The 16,290-nt window shown below is 37.2% G+C and overlaps 1 protein-coding gene across 2 annotated transcripts in view; it reads right to left on the reverse strand.

Moving 5' to 3' along the window:
* Positions 1-16,290, reverse strand: part of LOC134798618 (acetylcholine receptor subunit beta-like 2) — a 69,146-nt gene that overhangs the window by 36,031 nt on the left and 16,825 nt on the right. The window contains exons 1-7 of one of the 2 annotated variants that reach the window (XM_063770980.1): positions 13,793-13,931; positions 12,525-12,718; positions 11,485-11,613; positions 10,888-11,049; positions 10,081-10,240; positions 8,773-8,900; positions 6,898-7,073 (exon numbers count right to left, since the gene is read on the reverse strand). In XM_063770980.1, coding sequence (XP_063627050.1) covers positions 6,898-7,073; positions 8,773-8,900; positions 10,081-10,240; positions 10,888-11,049; positions 11,485-11,613; positions 12,525-12,718; positions 13,793-13,844 — 1,001 coding nt within the window. In that variant the 5' untranslated portion in view covers positions 13,845-13,931. Of the gene's footprint in view, positions 1-6,897; positions 7,074-8,772; positions 8,901-10,080; positions 10,241-10,887; positions 11,050-11,484; positions 11,614-12,524; positions 12,719-13,792; positions 13,932-16,290 lie in introns of those variants that run through there. The other variant, XM_063770981.1, reaches the window with a different exon arrangement.

Below are 16,290 nucleotides of genomic sequence, written 5' to 3' on the forward strand. Positions count from 1 at the left end.
TGAAGGTGTGAAAAGTGGCGTGGAAATTTGTACGGGAAATCAATAACCGCTGAACCGATTTATATGAAATTTGGGATGGTCTACATCTTTGATTTAGTTAAAAATGATGAAAAAACATGACTTCAAACCTAAACTTAAACAGTATTCTTCAAGAAGTCAATTCTGAATTCCCCCCTACACCTCATTTCACACCTTTAAAGGATGATTTTTGAGATAACTTATTATATCCTGTCTCGGGACTCAAAATATATGTGTACCAAATTTAAATTAAAACTGTTCAGCAGTTTAAGCGTGAAGAGGAGTTTAAAAGAAAGTATTTTAATAAGTTTATATGTTTTTACTTCGGAATGGTGTCAATGTGATACCTTAACTAAATTTGGTACTGCGAATTTATACGAAAACGATACCAAACATGGCCTCGTAGCTTTACTGTTGTAGAAGTCAAAATAAAATTGAGAGCCCTAAATTCTTATTACTTGGCCAAACTTGTGTAGAAGGAAAAGGTAAAATAAAAGTCTTCGGCAGGAATATAAGACACAAATATATTTTTTTTTGCGTTACTATTTCATTCATCAAATATAAACATACCTTGATTATACTATTCTAGTGAGATCCTCATAGATAAACAAACACATTTACTTAAAAAATTACAAGGTCGAAATGTCACGGAACTTGTGAGAGTAATATGTGAAAAATATAAACTTTTATGACAAAAAAAATCTGGACACAATTTAAGAATCACCCAATTGCGTCGAGGTATCATCTGTATTTTTGCTTGTTTCATTACCTCCTCGCTTCTTTTTTGTCCATTGTATTCTGTAGCAATTTGTTAGATCTGAAAATAAAGATAACTTGCGTCGTCACGGATGTCGATTTATAGGTTTTAGGGAGTGCAGAATTCGAAAACGATGATCATTTTATAATCCAAGATGGCGGCTACGTATTTTGTCATAAAAGTGGAATCCAAAATAGTCATCATTTTCGAAATCTGCGCCCCCAGAAACCTATAAAACGACATCCATGACGACTTTTATGACATAGTGCATGGCCGCCATCTTGGAATCCAAAATAGTCATCATTTTCGAAATCTGCGCCCCCTAAAACCTATAAAACGATATCCATGACGACTTTTATGACATAGTGCATTGCCGCCATTTTTAAATTGAAAATGTTATCATTTTCGAAATCTGCGCCCCCCAAAACCTATAAAACGACACCCATGACGACTTTTATGACATAGTGCATGGCCGCCATTTTGGATTCCAAAATGGTCATCATTTTCGAAAGCGGGGCCCCCTAAAACCTATAAAACGACATACATGACGACTTTTATGACATAGTGCATGGCCGCCATCTTGGAATCCAAAATGGTCATCATTTTCGAAATCTGCGCCCTCTAAAACCTATAAAACGACACCCATGACGACTTTTATGACATAGTGCATGGCCGCCATTTTGGAATCCAAAATGGTTATCATTTTCTAAATCTGCGCCCCCCAAAACCTATAAAACGACACCCATGACGACTTTTATGACATAGTGCATGGCCGCCATTTTGGATTCCAAAATGGTCATCATTTTCAAAATTGGGGCCCCCTAAAACGTATAAAACGACATCCATGACGACTTTTATGACACAGTGCATGGCCGCCATTTCGGATTCCAAAATGATCATTATTTTCGAAATCGGCACTCCCTAAAACCTATACAGGGTTACTTTTTTACCAGTACAATAAATCAACATACGTAATTGTTGCCAATAATAAAAAAATACCAGCATTCTTTGTTACTACTATTTGGGAACAAAAAAACAAAAATACCAATGCCCGAACTTATCCGCTAAAGTACTAGAAAATGTGGATGCCTTACGCATCAATTAGCAAACGCACGAACTGGCAACTGTTTGTTTACGTCATCGCGCGCGATTTAGCGAGCGGCGGCGGCACACGTATTGACATAAAAAAATACTACTTGATCCCAATTCTTCCTTCATACTTGCACGGGCTTAGGACCGTCAAAATGAAGATGTTGCTTTGTGTGAAGTATGACAAAAGGTCTCGAAATCTGATAAAATTACGAAGTAAGTCTGCAACATTTTTCATTGAGGCGTATTTAAAAAATTGGAATCAACTATGTATAATGATTGAAATCTACCCTACATACCTAATTAATGGAGTCCATTTCTCGTACTAATTCACATACTTAAGTAAATGTTCAAAATGCTGTCCGTGGTTTTGTAAACAAAGCCGTGCCCGTTTTTGTACGTTTGCTTCGATTCTTTCCAAGTAATTTTCACGTTTAATTTCGTCAAACGCACTGTCTTATCGGTCAAAGGGTTGCACTTTGCATTCGCAGTTTCCCGGATGCTTTGTTGTTGATGGTTATTTGTAAGATAAGTGAGAGTTAAATAAAACGGGAACAAATAACACAAACGTATTTTTGAAGGAAATCAAGAAGTGACGTGACAACACATGTCAGTAAGAACAGAAAAATAAAACCTATCTAATGAGGTTGCGTTCTTAGTCTCCAACAGTTGTCAAATCGTGCGCCGCCGGCCGCTCGCCCCGCCCCGCCCCTTTTACCTCATACCGTTGACACCTTGTAATTAGTGCAACCAGAAGTTACTAAATTGGTGAAGGACAAATTAATTGATGCGAAATAAAAAAAAAAAAAATTTATTTGTGCAATGTGATCTATTATCGATACCAATGATGTGGTAAAATTTATTGTACCGGTAAAAAAGTAACCCTGTATATCGACACCCATCTCGACTTTTATGACAAAGTGTTTTGCTACCATCTGCATGCAAGACATTTCTATTATTTTTACGTACAAAAATGGCCCCCTGTCAACTTTCAATCGAGATTTAATCGATAATTTATTCGATTAATATTCAGATTAATTCAATTTCAATCTATGTTAGGTCGACTAAACTAATCGCGATTAAAATTTGAGAATTAACTTTTTTTATTCCATTAATTAGTCGAATAAACAGTTAATCGACTAATGCCCATCTCTGACCACGGCATTTTTACACTTTGAGAATATCTGAAAACAAATCAACACAAGGAGCCATTTTGCAAATCCAGTAACATACCAGTAACTTTGTTATTACTTTTGACAGCGCGTGTCATGTGTCAACACAGAGTCGACACAAAGTCGAAACATTGCAACTACTTTGTGACTGCAATATTTCTCAGCCTTAAACCATATTTATACATCATAATTAACAAGTTTGGTAGTATGTAAAGCGTTATTTCTGTTATTTAAGTATAGTATACGCATCGAAGTACCAAAAATGCTTCAAATAATATAGTTATGAACACAGGCACTGAGAAGTAAACAATTTAATTTCCGGCTAAACTAAAACAATGTGGTGGCGCGTTGATTATATTACACTTAGTTTATGAAATCACTCGAGCAGTTTAATTCCCCATAATAATTTAAGTCATATTGTAATATAAATGCAAACAATATATAATTACGTCTTGTAATCCGTTTTAGAGATGGCGTATTAATGTCACTTATTTTTATTTAAGTATTTTTCCATCTGACAGTTTCCATTTGACAGGAACAAAATGAACGAATGAACGAATGATTTTGGCATAAAGTAGTCGCAAACCCGAAACAATGTGTGCACACGGCGACCACACTTTATGTCACTTTGTGTCATGTGTCGACCCTTCCCCATTTCTGGTAACTGTGTCGACACGGCGACGACTCTGCGACTGGAATTGTGACCGAAACAGACGGTGTCGACACAAGATGTGTCAACACCGCGTCGTAACGGCGACTGGAAATGGTTGTATGGGCTACTCGCGCTTGCGCCACCTGGCGGTCATATCTGTCGTAATAGACGCGTTTTGTTAGAGAGTGAATCTTCTGTACCTAATAGTAGGTACTATTATTTATTCTGTGTTACGGCATAATTATTATTTATAGTTTTAACAAACGTTTGCGTTTATACAATAAGACAATTTATAATGATATATATTTACAATAAATTTGACGTTGCCTACAGTACAGTAATGCAGCTGGCAGAAAACTGCAGCATTATTGCAGCGCGACATAACTGCCCACTGTAATACTGTCGCAAATTTAAAAAATCCATAAAGAAACATCTATTTTGACATTTGCGGCAGCAATACATACAGTCGGCAGTAACGTCGCGCCGCATTAATTACTGCAGCAGTTATGCTGGTATAGTCTGAATCCGAACCTACCTTAAGTGTTGTATTAACTTGTCGGAACAACATTAATAGTACATTACGATAGTAATATATTTTAGTAATAGTAAAATAGTGCAGTAACTAGCACTAATACGACGTGCGTATGTCGAAAATTTTAACCCTTAAACAGGTTGTGTATCTATAAGTACCACATAGCAAATGATTTTTTTTGGCGAGCTAAGCAATTACAACGATTGCAAAATATCATTGCCGTAAAGTCTATTAAGTGGGTGATATCGGAACGTAAAAAAATGACAGGTGTCAAAACAAATTTCTTTGAAAATTTAGTTGTCAAGTTCAAATCGTCAACAAATGGCAGTTTTTGTACGTTTCTCCCGCTGTATAAGTTCGCTACGCCCAAAAAAAGTACTGTAAGTATTTTGTTTTGTATTTTTATGGTGGATTATTAGATAATGTATGTGTAGTAAGTCATAACTTACCTTAGTTATTGTATTCTGATAAAATATTCGATCTAAAAGTTTGTGGTTCGTATGAAACCTCTGCCCGTCTGGGGCACGTTCGAGTGGTTTATAAGCCTCTGCCCTGCAGGGAGTTTACATGACATTTAAGGGTAAGATTCATTACTATGAATGAACCCTCATAGTACACAAGTAATATATTTTCCTTTGGTTATTAAATTAAATATTTATTAAACGGTCAATCTTACGAGCCATGACATCCATGCGAGCCAAGGAAGTGCTGGCAGTTAGTGCAATTTGTGACGCAAGTGTAAAATGTGATGTGCACATGACTTGCCCTTAAAACTACTCTGTATGGCCAACAAGGCAGTGGCCATATAAGGACCACGTAGCACCATTGGTCACGAGCAGTGGCCATATAAAAACCACCGGGTATTTTTTATTGAATTAGGGGTAATTAAAAAAATCAAGAAATTACTTTTCTTTTTAAGCTATTACCTACCCGAATCAGTAATCAAAAGTAAAAAATGCGTCAGGCCTGGTTAAGGGTAAAGGGCCATCTGTATTACTGTAAAACGTTGTACAACTCACGTGCGAAAAGGTAATTCGCAACTCGTGTCAATAAAACACTTCCTTCGGCCGTGTTTTGATTTATCGCCACTCATTACGAATTACCTACTTTTCGCACTCGTATCGTAATGCACTAGTATACAAACGCACAGATTTGCAAAGCCTACAATTCCAGCTAATTTCCATGCCTGCACTATGCCACCACGTTACAGTACAGTCGCGATCGTAAATCACGCTCGCATTGTTACTGTGTCGTTGCAATAATAGAACGCGTGATATACGGCAGATCGCGCGATAAAAGCTATTAGTTAGCGCAATTTGTCGCGCTACGGTTTCATTGTTTAATAACTCTACTTGAAACGTTAACTATTTCATATGTTGAATATTAGAATTGATTGTGATATTTTTCGTGTTATATTTTCATGTAGCTGTTTCCACCCCTCATCTCTATTTTGAGAACCATTTTGCATTTTTTTTTTAACTATAGAAGTTGTACCAAACTGCCAAAATATTCTCCATTGAATTTTCAGGCTGGTGTGTAGTTGTAGGTATACTATTGTTCTGTTTGACGGAGCTGGAAAGCGGCAACTTCGGTTAGCGCAACGTGCCGGAAATTGACACTTTTCGCACAGAGTAAAAAAAATTCTACACGTACTACAATGCATGTTACGGCAGATCAGTCCAAATTAATCGTGTAGATTAACCTATATTTTAATATTCTAAGGATTGCCTTTCGTCGTTAACTAACGCTTAGGAGTAACCTCTCAGCGAACATTTACCTGAAGTGCACATTCAGCACACAGACGGTCATCCACACACTCAGCGACACCAGGATCATGGTGAACAGCAGGTATGTGCCCAGCAGTGGGATCGCCAGCGATGCGGGCGGGATGATCTCCACCAGAAGCAGGAAGAACACCGTCAAGGACACCAGAAGGGTTAAGATGGCCGGCTCTTTATCATTTGTCACCATGCCTGTCACATTCTAACAAGTATGTAAGTGCGAAAGTGACGCAACGTCAAAACATGGCCATGATATCGCTGCAGGATCGAGATACTTAATGATAACTAGAAGCAAGCGGAGTCAGCCGTTGGAAAGTAACACTTGTCAGTGTAACGAGTTCATATTGACTAATTTAAAATTGGCACAGCTCTTGGCAGAAGCGTTTATGATATCCACTGTGTGTTAATTTACAAGTTTGCCGACGTACTTAAAATTCTTAATAAATAACTTCATTGGCTTCTATTGCAAGGTTTCTTCTAGTACCTACCCGTAGAAGTTCAAATTTGTACTAGTCTGTTTTATAATAATTTTATTTGTTGCTCGTCAAACTTCTGCGGTCTAGAGACAACTTGTTTCTTATATAATCAAATCACTGAACGAAACTAAGGTATCAGTGTAACAGAGCAAGAACATGACATACTTTCAAAAATATTACTCAAAAAAAAGACTAACTTACTGCGCCAAAAGCGTAACATAACGTTACATAACGTGAAACGTCACATAAGAACAGTGATTTTATCAAACGACTTTGTTTCAGCCATTTTTGTTTGCGATATTCAGATAGGTATCTGCTTACCTATCAATGTAGTATCTAAAACGCTCGCCAGCAGCTGACGCTTTTTTAAATCCAAGTGTTATCTTCCAATGTACCCCCGTTTTTGTTATAAAGCATTACCTGAAATGCACGTTTAGTATGCACACTGTCACCCAAACGCTGAGCGAAACGAGTATCATGGTGAAAAGCAGATATTTCCCGAGCAGAGGGATCGCCAGGGAGGTCGGCGGGATGATCTCGGCCAGACCGAGGAAAAACACGGTGAGGGACACCAGGATCGAGATGCAGAGCGAGATCTGGGGAGAAGTCCTTTTTGAAAATCTTTTTCAGGGTAGCGAGCTGCGAGCGAGATAAGGTATGAACGAGAGTTCAGGGCGTTTGTGTGTAAAATTTACTCAGCAGCAATGTACTGCAAACATTAAGAGACATACAGATGTAGTGTATAAGTATGTTAACTCATGTAAGTGAATTGTAATATTCTTATGAGTAATAAAATTTCTTTAAACCTAATTGTTTTCCATCTTATTTTCTCGGAAACGTTCGTATTTGTCATGCTACTTCAGTTAATGTCAGTACTTTTTGTACTGAAATAGCATGACTCGTTCGTACGTTTCCGTGTAAATACGATGGAAAATAATTATGCACTATGTACATCTGGAAGATGACGTGACATTACGAGATATGAGCTTTTTAATAATAACTGCCAACAAGCGTTGACTGTTACTTTAAAAAACTCGTATCCCGTAACTTGTGTGTTGTAATTGTATTATAATGCGGGCCGAATTGTTTTGTATGGTTAAAATTTTCGTTGTATTTCTAAGCAAAATCTATCTCAAGAATACTTCTTAGGTCCTATGCTAACCACAGTTTAAATAATTGCCCATATTGTATTTACACACTGTATATTCTCATTCATACATAACCATTGTGAGCCCCACATAACTCTGCTGTGGTATAATTTGGATTGAGCATATGCATAGTTCAAAATATTCAGTTCACTTTATTACTGCTTTTATAGGTAAGTAACATCAACTCGCAACTCGCTGATCCTAAAAAGATCATAATATTAGTTGGTTGTGTTTCTATTGTCTTTCCAGGAGTGAAAGTTTTGTCATAAAATAGAAATAGAAGAAAGTGGGATCATAAAAAGATCAGTTTTAGTAGGTACTTATTTGTGAAAATAAAACTGTTTGTTACTGAATCCACAGTATTGATATTATTACTAATTTTAAACAACCACAAGAGAGAAAAAAATTAAAGGATGATCAAAATAAATCATTTTCGTAAATGACATGTTATAAAAAATTAATAAACAATGTACCTAATTCATGTTCGGTAACCTTTCCAGCAGGCCTATTATGGATGGCTTTATCCACCTGATAAAATATCCGTCACTTTTTAACAAAGGAGAATGAAAGTGACGGATACAGTTTTATCACGCTGTCACGTAGACAAGAACGACCATCATATCTGTACTGTAGTCGATTCAGAAATTACTTTATAACATGTAACTACTTACCTATAATTATTAGGTATAAACCAAGTTGCAAGAGTAGTAAAGAGAACCGGAAATTTGGCAAACTGTGCAAAAAAAACACAGGTGCAACAATAGTATATTACGGTACGAGTGCGAAAAGAAGGAAATTCGCATTCAGTAGCGATAAATTAAAACACGACCGAAGGGAGTTTTTTAAATCGACACGAGTTGCGAATTACCTTTTCGCGCGTGTATTGTACAACGTTTTACAGTACATAATGGCCCTTTAACCATGCACTACATAATAATATAACTATTTTTTTTAATAATAAAACCAAATTTTATTGTGATTTCAATAAATTCAATAAGGATTATGACAGTTCGTAATTTGATCATTTTTGACGATTAAAGACGATATTATTAACTTTTTTAGGTCTATTTTTAGTAAAGTGTGATCAACTTTATCTGATCAATAATCAGGCAAATCAAAGATGCACATTTACTAATCAGTCACTTACTTTCTCGCCAGAGTCCGAGGGTAGATAGAACACGAGCACAGTGAGGAAGGTGAGGCCGACGCAGGGAATGATCAGGTTGACGGTGTAGAACAAGGTCTTCCGTCTCATGGTCAGTTTGAATGTTATGTCTGGAACAACATTTTGGTTAGAATTCTTATTATTAAGATTTCGTAGATACCCGAAGGGTGATAATGGCACGAGTGTATACCGGTGCTAAGGATAGGTTCACTCTATGGAGAAGTAAAAGTCTTATGGATCGATGCCTACTTCCACCAAGTCCTCTTGTAGAATAAGGGTAGAACTCGATCAGACTAGAACCTTGTAAACCATTATTTATTAAGCATAAACTACTATCCTTCCCCTGCCTCTATATTTACGAGATATGCATTTTTGTAAAACTTAATATTGAACTATTCACCTTCATAGTAGACAAAGAAACAACACGGTCACATAGACGCTGTAGGTTAGCATTACCAACTACTAGCAAGTTAGAACTTAGGAAAAAAAGCGCGTATTGTATGTGTATTAATATATTCAATAAAATACCAGCTGAAATAAAGATATTGCCTACTAAGGATTTCAAAAAGACATTGTATAAAATATTAATTGACAATTGTTTTTACAGTATAAACGAATTTTTATTGCATACGTTTTAAAATGTAAATTGACATCTGAAAATCTTTTATAATTATCCTATTTAATGTACTTTTTTTTTTTTTGTACTTAATTTTCATTTTCATTTCAGTATTTTCATGTTTTAAATATTGTTAGTTGATGCTAATTTAAAATTAATCTTGTAAATATAATATAATGAACTTTAAATGACAGAGTGATCTAATCACTGACAACTGTTTTCACACGTCTGCCTAGACTGAATGTATCATGGGACGCAATGCTTGTAATTTAAGATCTTATAATACCATATGTTCATTGTGAATAAACGATTTCATTCATTTCATTCATTCATTCATTCATTCATTCATTCATTCAGACCAAACCTCAACTTTTACCGACTGGTCCATATTTTTTTAAAGGAAAAATTGATAAATTCACCGCTTCGGGCAAGACTCGTTCTTGCGACCTTTTAAAATACTGTCCTATCACTCTTAATCAACAGAGCCACCCAAGCTTACCAAAAGCGTGCGAATTGTGCGCTACTGGTTTCGGCTAAGGCAAAACCCATAGGTGGGAACGAAAAGTCCGATCGCTGTGTCTCGCTCCAACCTATGGTTGTCGCGCAATGTCGTGTCCAGGCCGTTAGGGAGACGCATGTTTCATAATGATAATGCTTCCATCTGTCAAACATACCAGAGAATGGCTCATTGGGACAGCACGGGTAGTACTCCTCATTCCTCGTAGCGGGCACTTCTAGAATGTCCCATTCCACGGAGAGGTAGAACTCGCTCAAGTCGATGCCCACGTGCACCAAACTGCTGCCTGCCGGCTGGTCCATATGCTTTAGATCCACCTGCGAAATATTTTAAGCCATAAGAAGTTGTGAACAGGTCCTTAATTAATTTTGGGCGGTTAGGTTCGTAAGTGTTGCGGATTGATTAGTATCAATGGATCGCTGGCCAGCAGAGCGGCGTGCTATTGAGGCATATCCTGCCAAAGGCGTATACAAAGGCGTAAGTTTTATGTTTAGAAAAATGCGGAAACGATTGGAGAAGTGCGTGGATCGACAATAAGATAATGTGATATGATCAAAAAATTAATCTGCATCCATGTTCTTTAAAAAAATAGTTTTGGTTTATGTATTCTATTTTTTTATTATACAAAAAGTTAATGGTACATAAATAATCATACAAAAGTAACTTAAATATATCTAAATATTAAAATATTTTAATCTAAAAGGCCTCCGCGGGCTGTACCGGGTGCAAAGGTGCCCATTATACTTGCCGCGTTACCACGTTGGATAGCGATGGCCAGCCTTTTTTTATTAAATTTTTAAATCGTAAATTTGCCGTTGGACACCCTGTACTTGGCCATCAACATTACAGTCAGCAGCAGAAGTTGCTAAGCGGGCAAGGTGTTCAAAAATACCTTGACACGCTCCAATTTTCTTAACAATAAAGTCGCTTCAAGATCATTTTGAACACCAAGAGCTCACTGTACCTGAAATCCGCTGTAAGTCCACGATCCAAACTTCATGAAGCAAGTCTGCTCGTCAAAGGGGAAGTATTCGACGTTGATCTCACAGGAGGACTTGTAGATGGCCGGCGGCTTCCAGATCACCTCGCCCGTATACTTGATTGTGGCCTTCGTCATCAGCGTCACCTAAGTATAACAAGACGAGTTACTGTCAGTCACTTGTGAAGATTATTAATATAAATAAAAAAAATATAAAACCTAACCAAAGGCCGAAAACAAACTAAGGCATATATTATTATGGCTTAAGGCCAATTAATGCTGGTAACCTATCAAAAAGCATGCGTCTTTAAATAAGGACGTCGCCGCGGGTTCAAACCCCGCGGCTCGTACCTAAATTTGATAGGTATTTGCCAGTCGATTTTCGGCGTGTGAATCGTATTAAGGAGACCAAGTTAATCTCAAATAAGGCCTAGATTCCCCTCTGGGTTGGAAGTTGAGATGTTAGTCGCTTTTTTAAAAGTGCTTGTCCTAATTCTTGGGATTCGTTGCCAAGCCCATCAGGCTCCCATGCGCCCTGGCAAAAAGCCGGGACAACGCGAGGAAGCTGATGATGATGCTTACTTCGTAGTTGCCGTCCCAGTTGTTGTACAGCACGATGTCGGGCAGCCAGATGTGCTCCGAGGGTACGTACAGCATCTCCACTCCGCCATATTCATCAGGATTCCATTGCAGCTTATAGTCGAACCATTTCTGAAACACAACACAGTTCATGAAGATATCTTACATGGCAGACCCTAACGGCTCGGCCACGACATTGCGCGTTGGAGCAAGACACAGCGATCGGACCTTTCGTTCCCAGCTATGGTTGTCGCCGCCGCCGTCGCGAGTCGCGCAATGTCGTGGCCGAGCCGTAAACGGTGTCACTGCTTTTTTCATGTGAGCATGATTTTGGGATGTTTAATTTTCAGTTTAGATGATTTTCAAACGAAACTTATGATTACTTAATAGCCATAGAATTGATTGAATTGATTTTACTAAATTCGGTGATACGCCACCGTTTAGTCGCCATCAGATATAACGGAGCGGCCAAGGCCCAAAATGCTCACAAATATTTGCACGCCTCTATAGTCAAGGTGCTAGAAAACGTGTTCAGATATTTTTGAGCGTCTCAGCCGCTCCGATAGCTCTGATGGCGATTATACTTATACACAATAATTGCTATAATATTACGTTTTTCTATTTTACAGTTTTGCTATTTTGTGGTTAACCGGTGTGGAAAAATATTCGATATTCATAATATCCGACATGTTGGTCACATTGATAAAATAAGTGTTGCTATTACTTGCTATTACTAACCCACAGATTTGTAGTCATGAGCTGGTTCTTGAAATTGACCTACAGAGGTCAAGCTGTCGCTCATGGGAGCGACAGCTTGAAGCCCAGCCTAACGGTCAGAATATCCGACATGTTGGTCACATTGTTAAAATAAGTGTTACTATTACTAACCCACAGATTTGTAGTCATGAGCTGGTTCTTCAAATTGACCTATAGAGGTTAAGCTGTCGCTCATGGGAGCGACAGCTTGAAGCCCAGCCTAACGGTCAGAATATCCGACATGTTGGTCACATTGTTAAAATATGTGTCATGTAGGTATTACTAACCTGCTCGACCCACAGATTTGTAGTCATGACCTGGTTCTTCAAGTTGACCTCCATAAGCTGCGACAGTTTCAGTCCGAGCCGTACGGTCAGAATGTCCGACACGTTAGTCACAGGTCGGATCAGCCGGTTGTAGTTGCTTAGCAGGTCATCATACAATCGCTTTACGTTGGGGTTGGCTTCAAGTAACCTTAGGCCTGGAATAAGTCGAAATCAAAATGATAATTTTGAAAGAAAGAAATTACATTTACTATCGTGTATACTATAATTTCGAATAAGTGCCAATTCTTTTTTTTGAACTTTATTTTCAAAGGCATAATTTATACATAATCAATTTTAAAGTTGAAAGTATTTTAATGTAATGGGGCCCACTGATTAACAGTCTGCCGGACGGTATCGGCCTGTCAGTTGTTCGGAACTGTCAAAATTTTGTTCTAACTGACAGGTGATACCGCCCGGTGGACTGTTAATCAGTGAGCCCCTTAAAATACAAAGTGGCCATTGTCCGTGACCTTGTGTGTAACAGAGATAATCTATACTATACCATGGTATAATAATATACCCCGCCTGGTACTCCATTCCCGTCTTTACTAGGTCACCTAACTGACACGGGCCTACGTCATCATGCGACAGCGCTATATGATAATATGCGATAGCGCTATATATAGAGCCATGTTGTTGTGACGTAGGCCCGTGTCACTCTGGGAATGGAAGACCATGTTTTATTAGACTATGTACTATACCTACCCGGAATTGTCGAATCAAGAAAACAAGGAGATTCAAATGTAATATGGTGTACCTACTTTTAACTTAGGTACGTTTTCTATTCTACAATTAGGTATAATTTATTTATCTTATCATATTGAAATTGTAAGTGACAATTCTATAAATTTATATAAATGGTACTTTATCCATGCGTTTGTATTTATACAAACGGAATTTAAAGAACAAAACAAAGTTTGCAAAAGTACCATTTTTTTTTGTTTATCTTAGTCTGAATGAATGTATTACATAATATACACATATATTGCAAGTACTTCAATTAATTTCTATTCTTCTTATTTTTTAAACTTGATAATTTATAGAATTTTCGGTCTGTAGATCAAATAATATTTATTTAGTATACTTATATATGTTTTGTAATAAAGTAAAGTAAATATTAGCATAGCGTTTCTTTTCTTTTTCATCTCACTCTCTTATCAACTACTAAGAATCAAAAAATCTTGATTACTTAACTGTAACTTATATTATAATAATAGAAAATGACTTACCCATACAATTCCTAGCGATTTCTATAAAGAACCATACCACTTGTAACTTCATATTGCTTGATAATTATTACAGTTTTCTTTTCAGTGACTCATGTTTATGAAATCCTCTCAGATGCAATTTTCCCGTGAACTGAGTGCGTGATCAATAGGGAGCGAGAGCGCCACTGTCGCTCCTCCAGAATAGGATAAAGTTAAACAAAAAATAACCTTATTCCAATAACATAAAGACATAAATTCAAATGATAAAATTGTAGCGAAAAGCTGGAAACCACTGAATTTTTATTTTAGCGCCACCTAGTTGATGTATATGGAACTAAGATGCTTACGGTGCTGCGAGTCGGTATCGTGCTCTCGTAGCGAGCGGTTTGACTCGAATGAAAGATAGATGGCGCTGCACTGTAATTTTACATTAAGTACCTAAAATATAAGTTGACCTAAGTAGGTTATGTCACGTTTAATTGTAGCATTGTAGGTATACCAAGAATTCATTTCAATAAAACAATATGTAATTCTTATAAATCATTATATTTTGTGCTTCATATAAAATATTTTATAATAGATTAGAAGTACCAAAGACATATGTAACTTCGTATAAGACGAATAAAGTCTAAGGAAAAAACGTGCCTCGGAATTCAAGTAAAAGTCATTCTCGAATAGATGCCGCACACACCTTTAGCCTATCCTCGGCTAGATGGCGTGACGACACTGTTTCATATTTAACAATTTTAACACATAGATATCAGTGAATGAACATGGATCAAAATGATATAAAAATAATAAAATCATTTATCCATATATATACATTTTTTGATAACTTTATACGTTTTCATTTTGAGTTTTAGTCGTGTGTCGATAGATGGCAGTAAATTTACAGTGACTACAAAATTTACAATGACAGGACCCCTCTATACCATCTATTCTTTTTGGAAGTACTTATGTTACTTTTTTGTTGGTACATAACTGCGTCCAAAAAGAATAGATAGTATAGAGGGGTCCTGTCATTGTAAATTTTGTAGTCACTGTAAATTTACTGCCATCTATCGACACACGACTAAAACTCAAAATGAAAACGTATAAAGTTATCAAAAAATGTATATATATGGATAAATGATTTTATTATTTTTATATCATTTTGATCCATGTTCATTCACTGATATCTATGTGTTAAAATTGTAAAATATGAAACGGTGTCGTCACGCCATCTAGCCGAGGATAGGCTAAAGGTGTGTGCGACATCTATTCGAGAATGACTTTTACTTGAATTCCGAGGCACGTTTTTTTCCTAAGACTTTATTCGTCTTATACGAAGTTACATATGTCTTTGCTGCGTCCTTACCTTGTTTTAACTTACACAAAATGTATGCTTACAATTAACACAGGTGTAACGACCTTCGAGCAACACCGGCTTCCGACACATCGGAAGGGAGGGGCCCAAGCGATATCTCACCGTACAAATCTTTCTGCCATTTTTCGCGGGGGGAAAGGTGCACACAGTCGCACTTCTCACATACTTACATACAAAATCCAATCTGTAATGACGACACAAATACATAGAAAATGACACACGTCAAAGACAAATCTTGCAAACCTCGATCTCTTTTTGTGTACGGACGAGTGACAAGTGTCACAACACGCACACTAACACATTTTCGTTGAAGTATGTTATTGTATTCTGAGAGATGAGAAGTCGGATTTGTCGCTCGACCGATCCGCAATTTGTACTGAGCGAGCAAAATCGATAAATCCAACAATTACATGAGACTAAAATATAATAATTGTGTTTGAATGTAATTAAACGTATGATATGTAAAAAAAAATATTACATGTGAAATGTAACACTTTCTTTTTGTAAATTTGATGTCCCCGACCTCTTTTTATAACAAAAAACCGAGCAAACTGGCATTTTTGTGCAGCAGTGTTCACGCGCGCGTCTGGACTCGGTCTAGTGAAAAATCCAAGTGCAACTAGTTTTATTACCCGCGCTAGATTAGATTGACGCGCTAATCTTGTACCTCGGCAGAGGGGAAATAGTGCGAATGCCGCCTCCCTTCCGTGTTGCTCGAAGGTAACGACAGTAGATATTAACGGCAAAAAACTAAACAGATTTTTAGTTTTAAATATCTATTTGGGCCTTTGTTCGCATCTGTAATCCAAATACATTTTTACTTTTGGAATGTATTTGGTATTAATAGGGAGTATTATTGCAATGTTCTGCCGCCAGAGTGCAGCACTAATTTGTTTAGTAAACCATAGAGTAACTTAGGCCAACAGTTTTTTGACAAGTTTTACAAATACAAATACAAATACAAATGGTTTATTCGCAGTAATATGGTGGTTTTGACTATGACATTGATGCACCAAGGCGGTTTGTTTACAGGTAGCCTACCGCGAAACGCGAAAATTGAAATTTCTTTATCTGCCTCTCTATCTATCGAATAAGCAAGAGTGATAGAGATGCAGAAACCGAACTTTCGATTGTCGTGTTTCACGGTAGGCCA

Source organism: Cydia splendana, chromosome 17, assembly GCF_910591565.1.
Source record: "Cydia splendana chromosome 17, ilCydSple1.2, whole genome shotgun sequence".
Lineage (NCBI taxonomy): Eukaryota > Metazoa > Arthropoda > Insecta > Lepidoptera > Tortricidae > Cydia > Cydia splendana.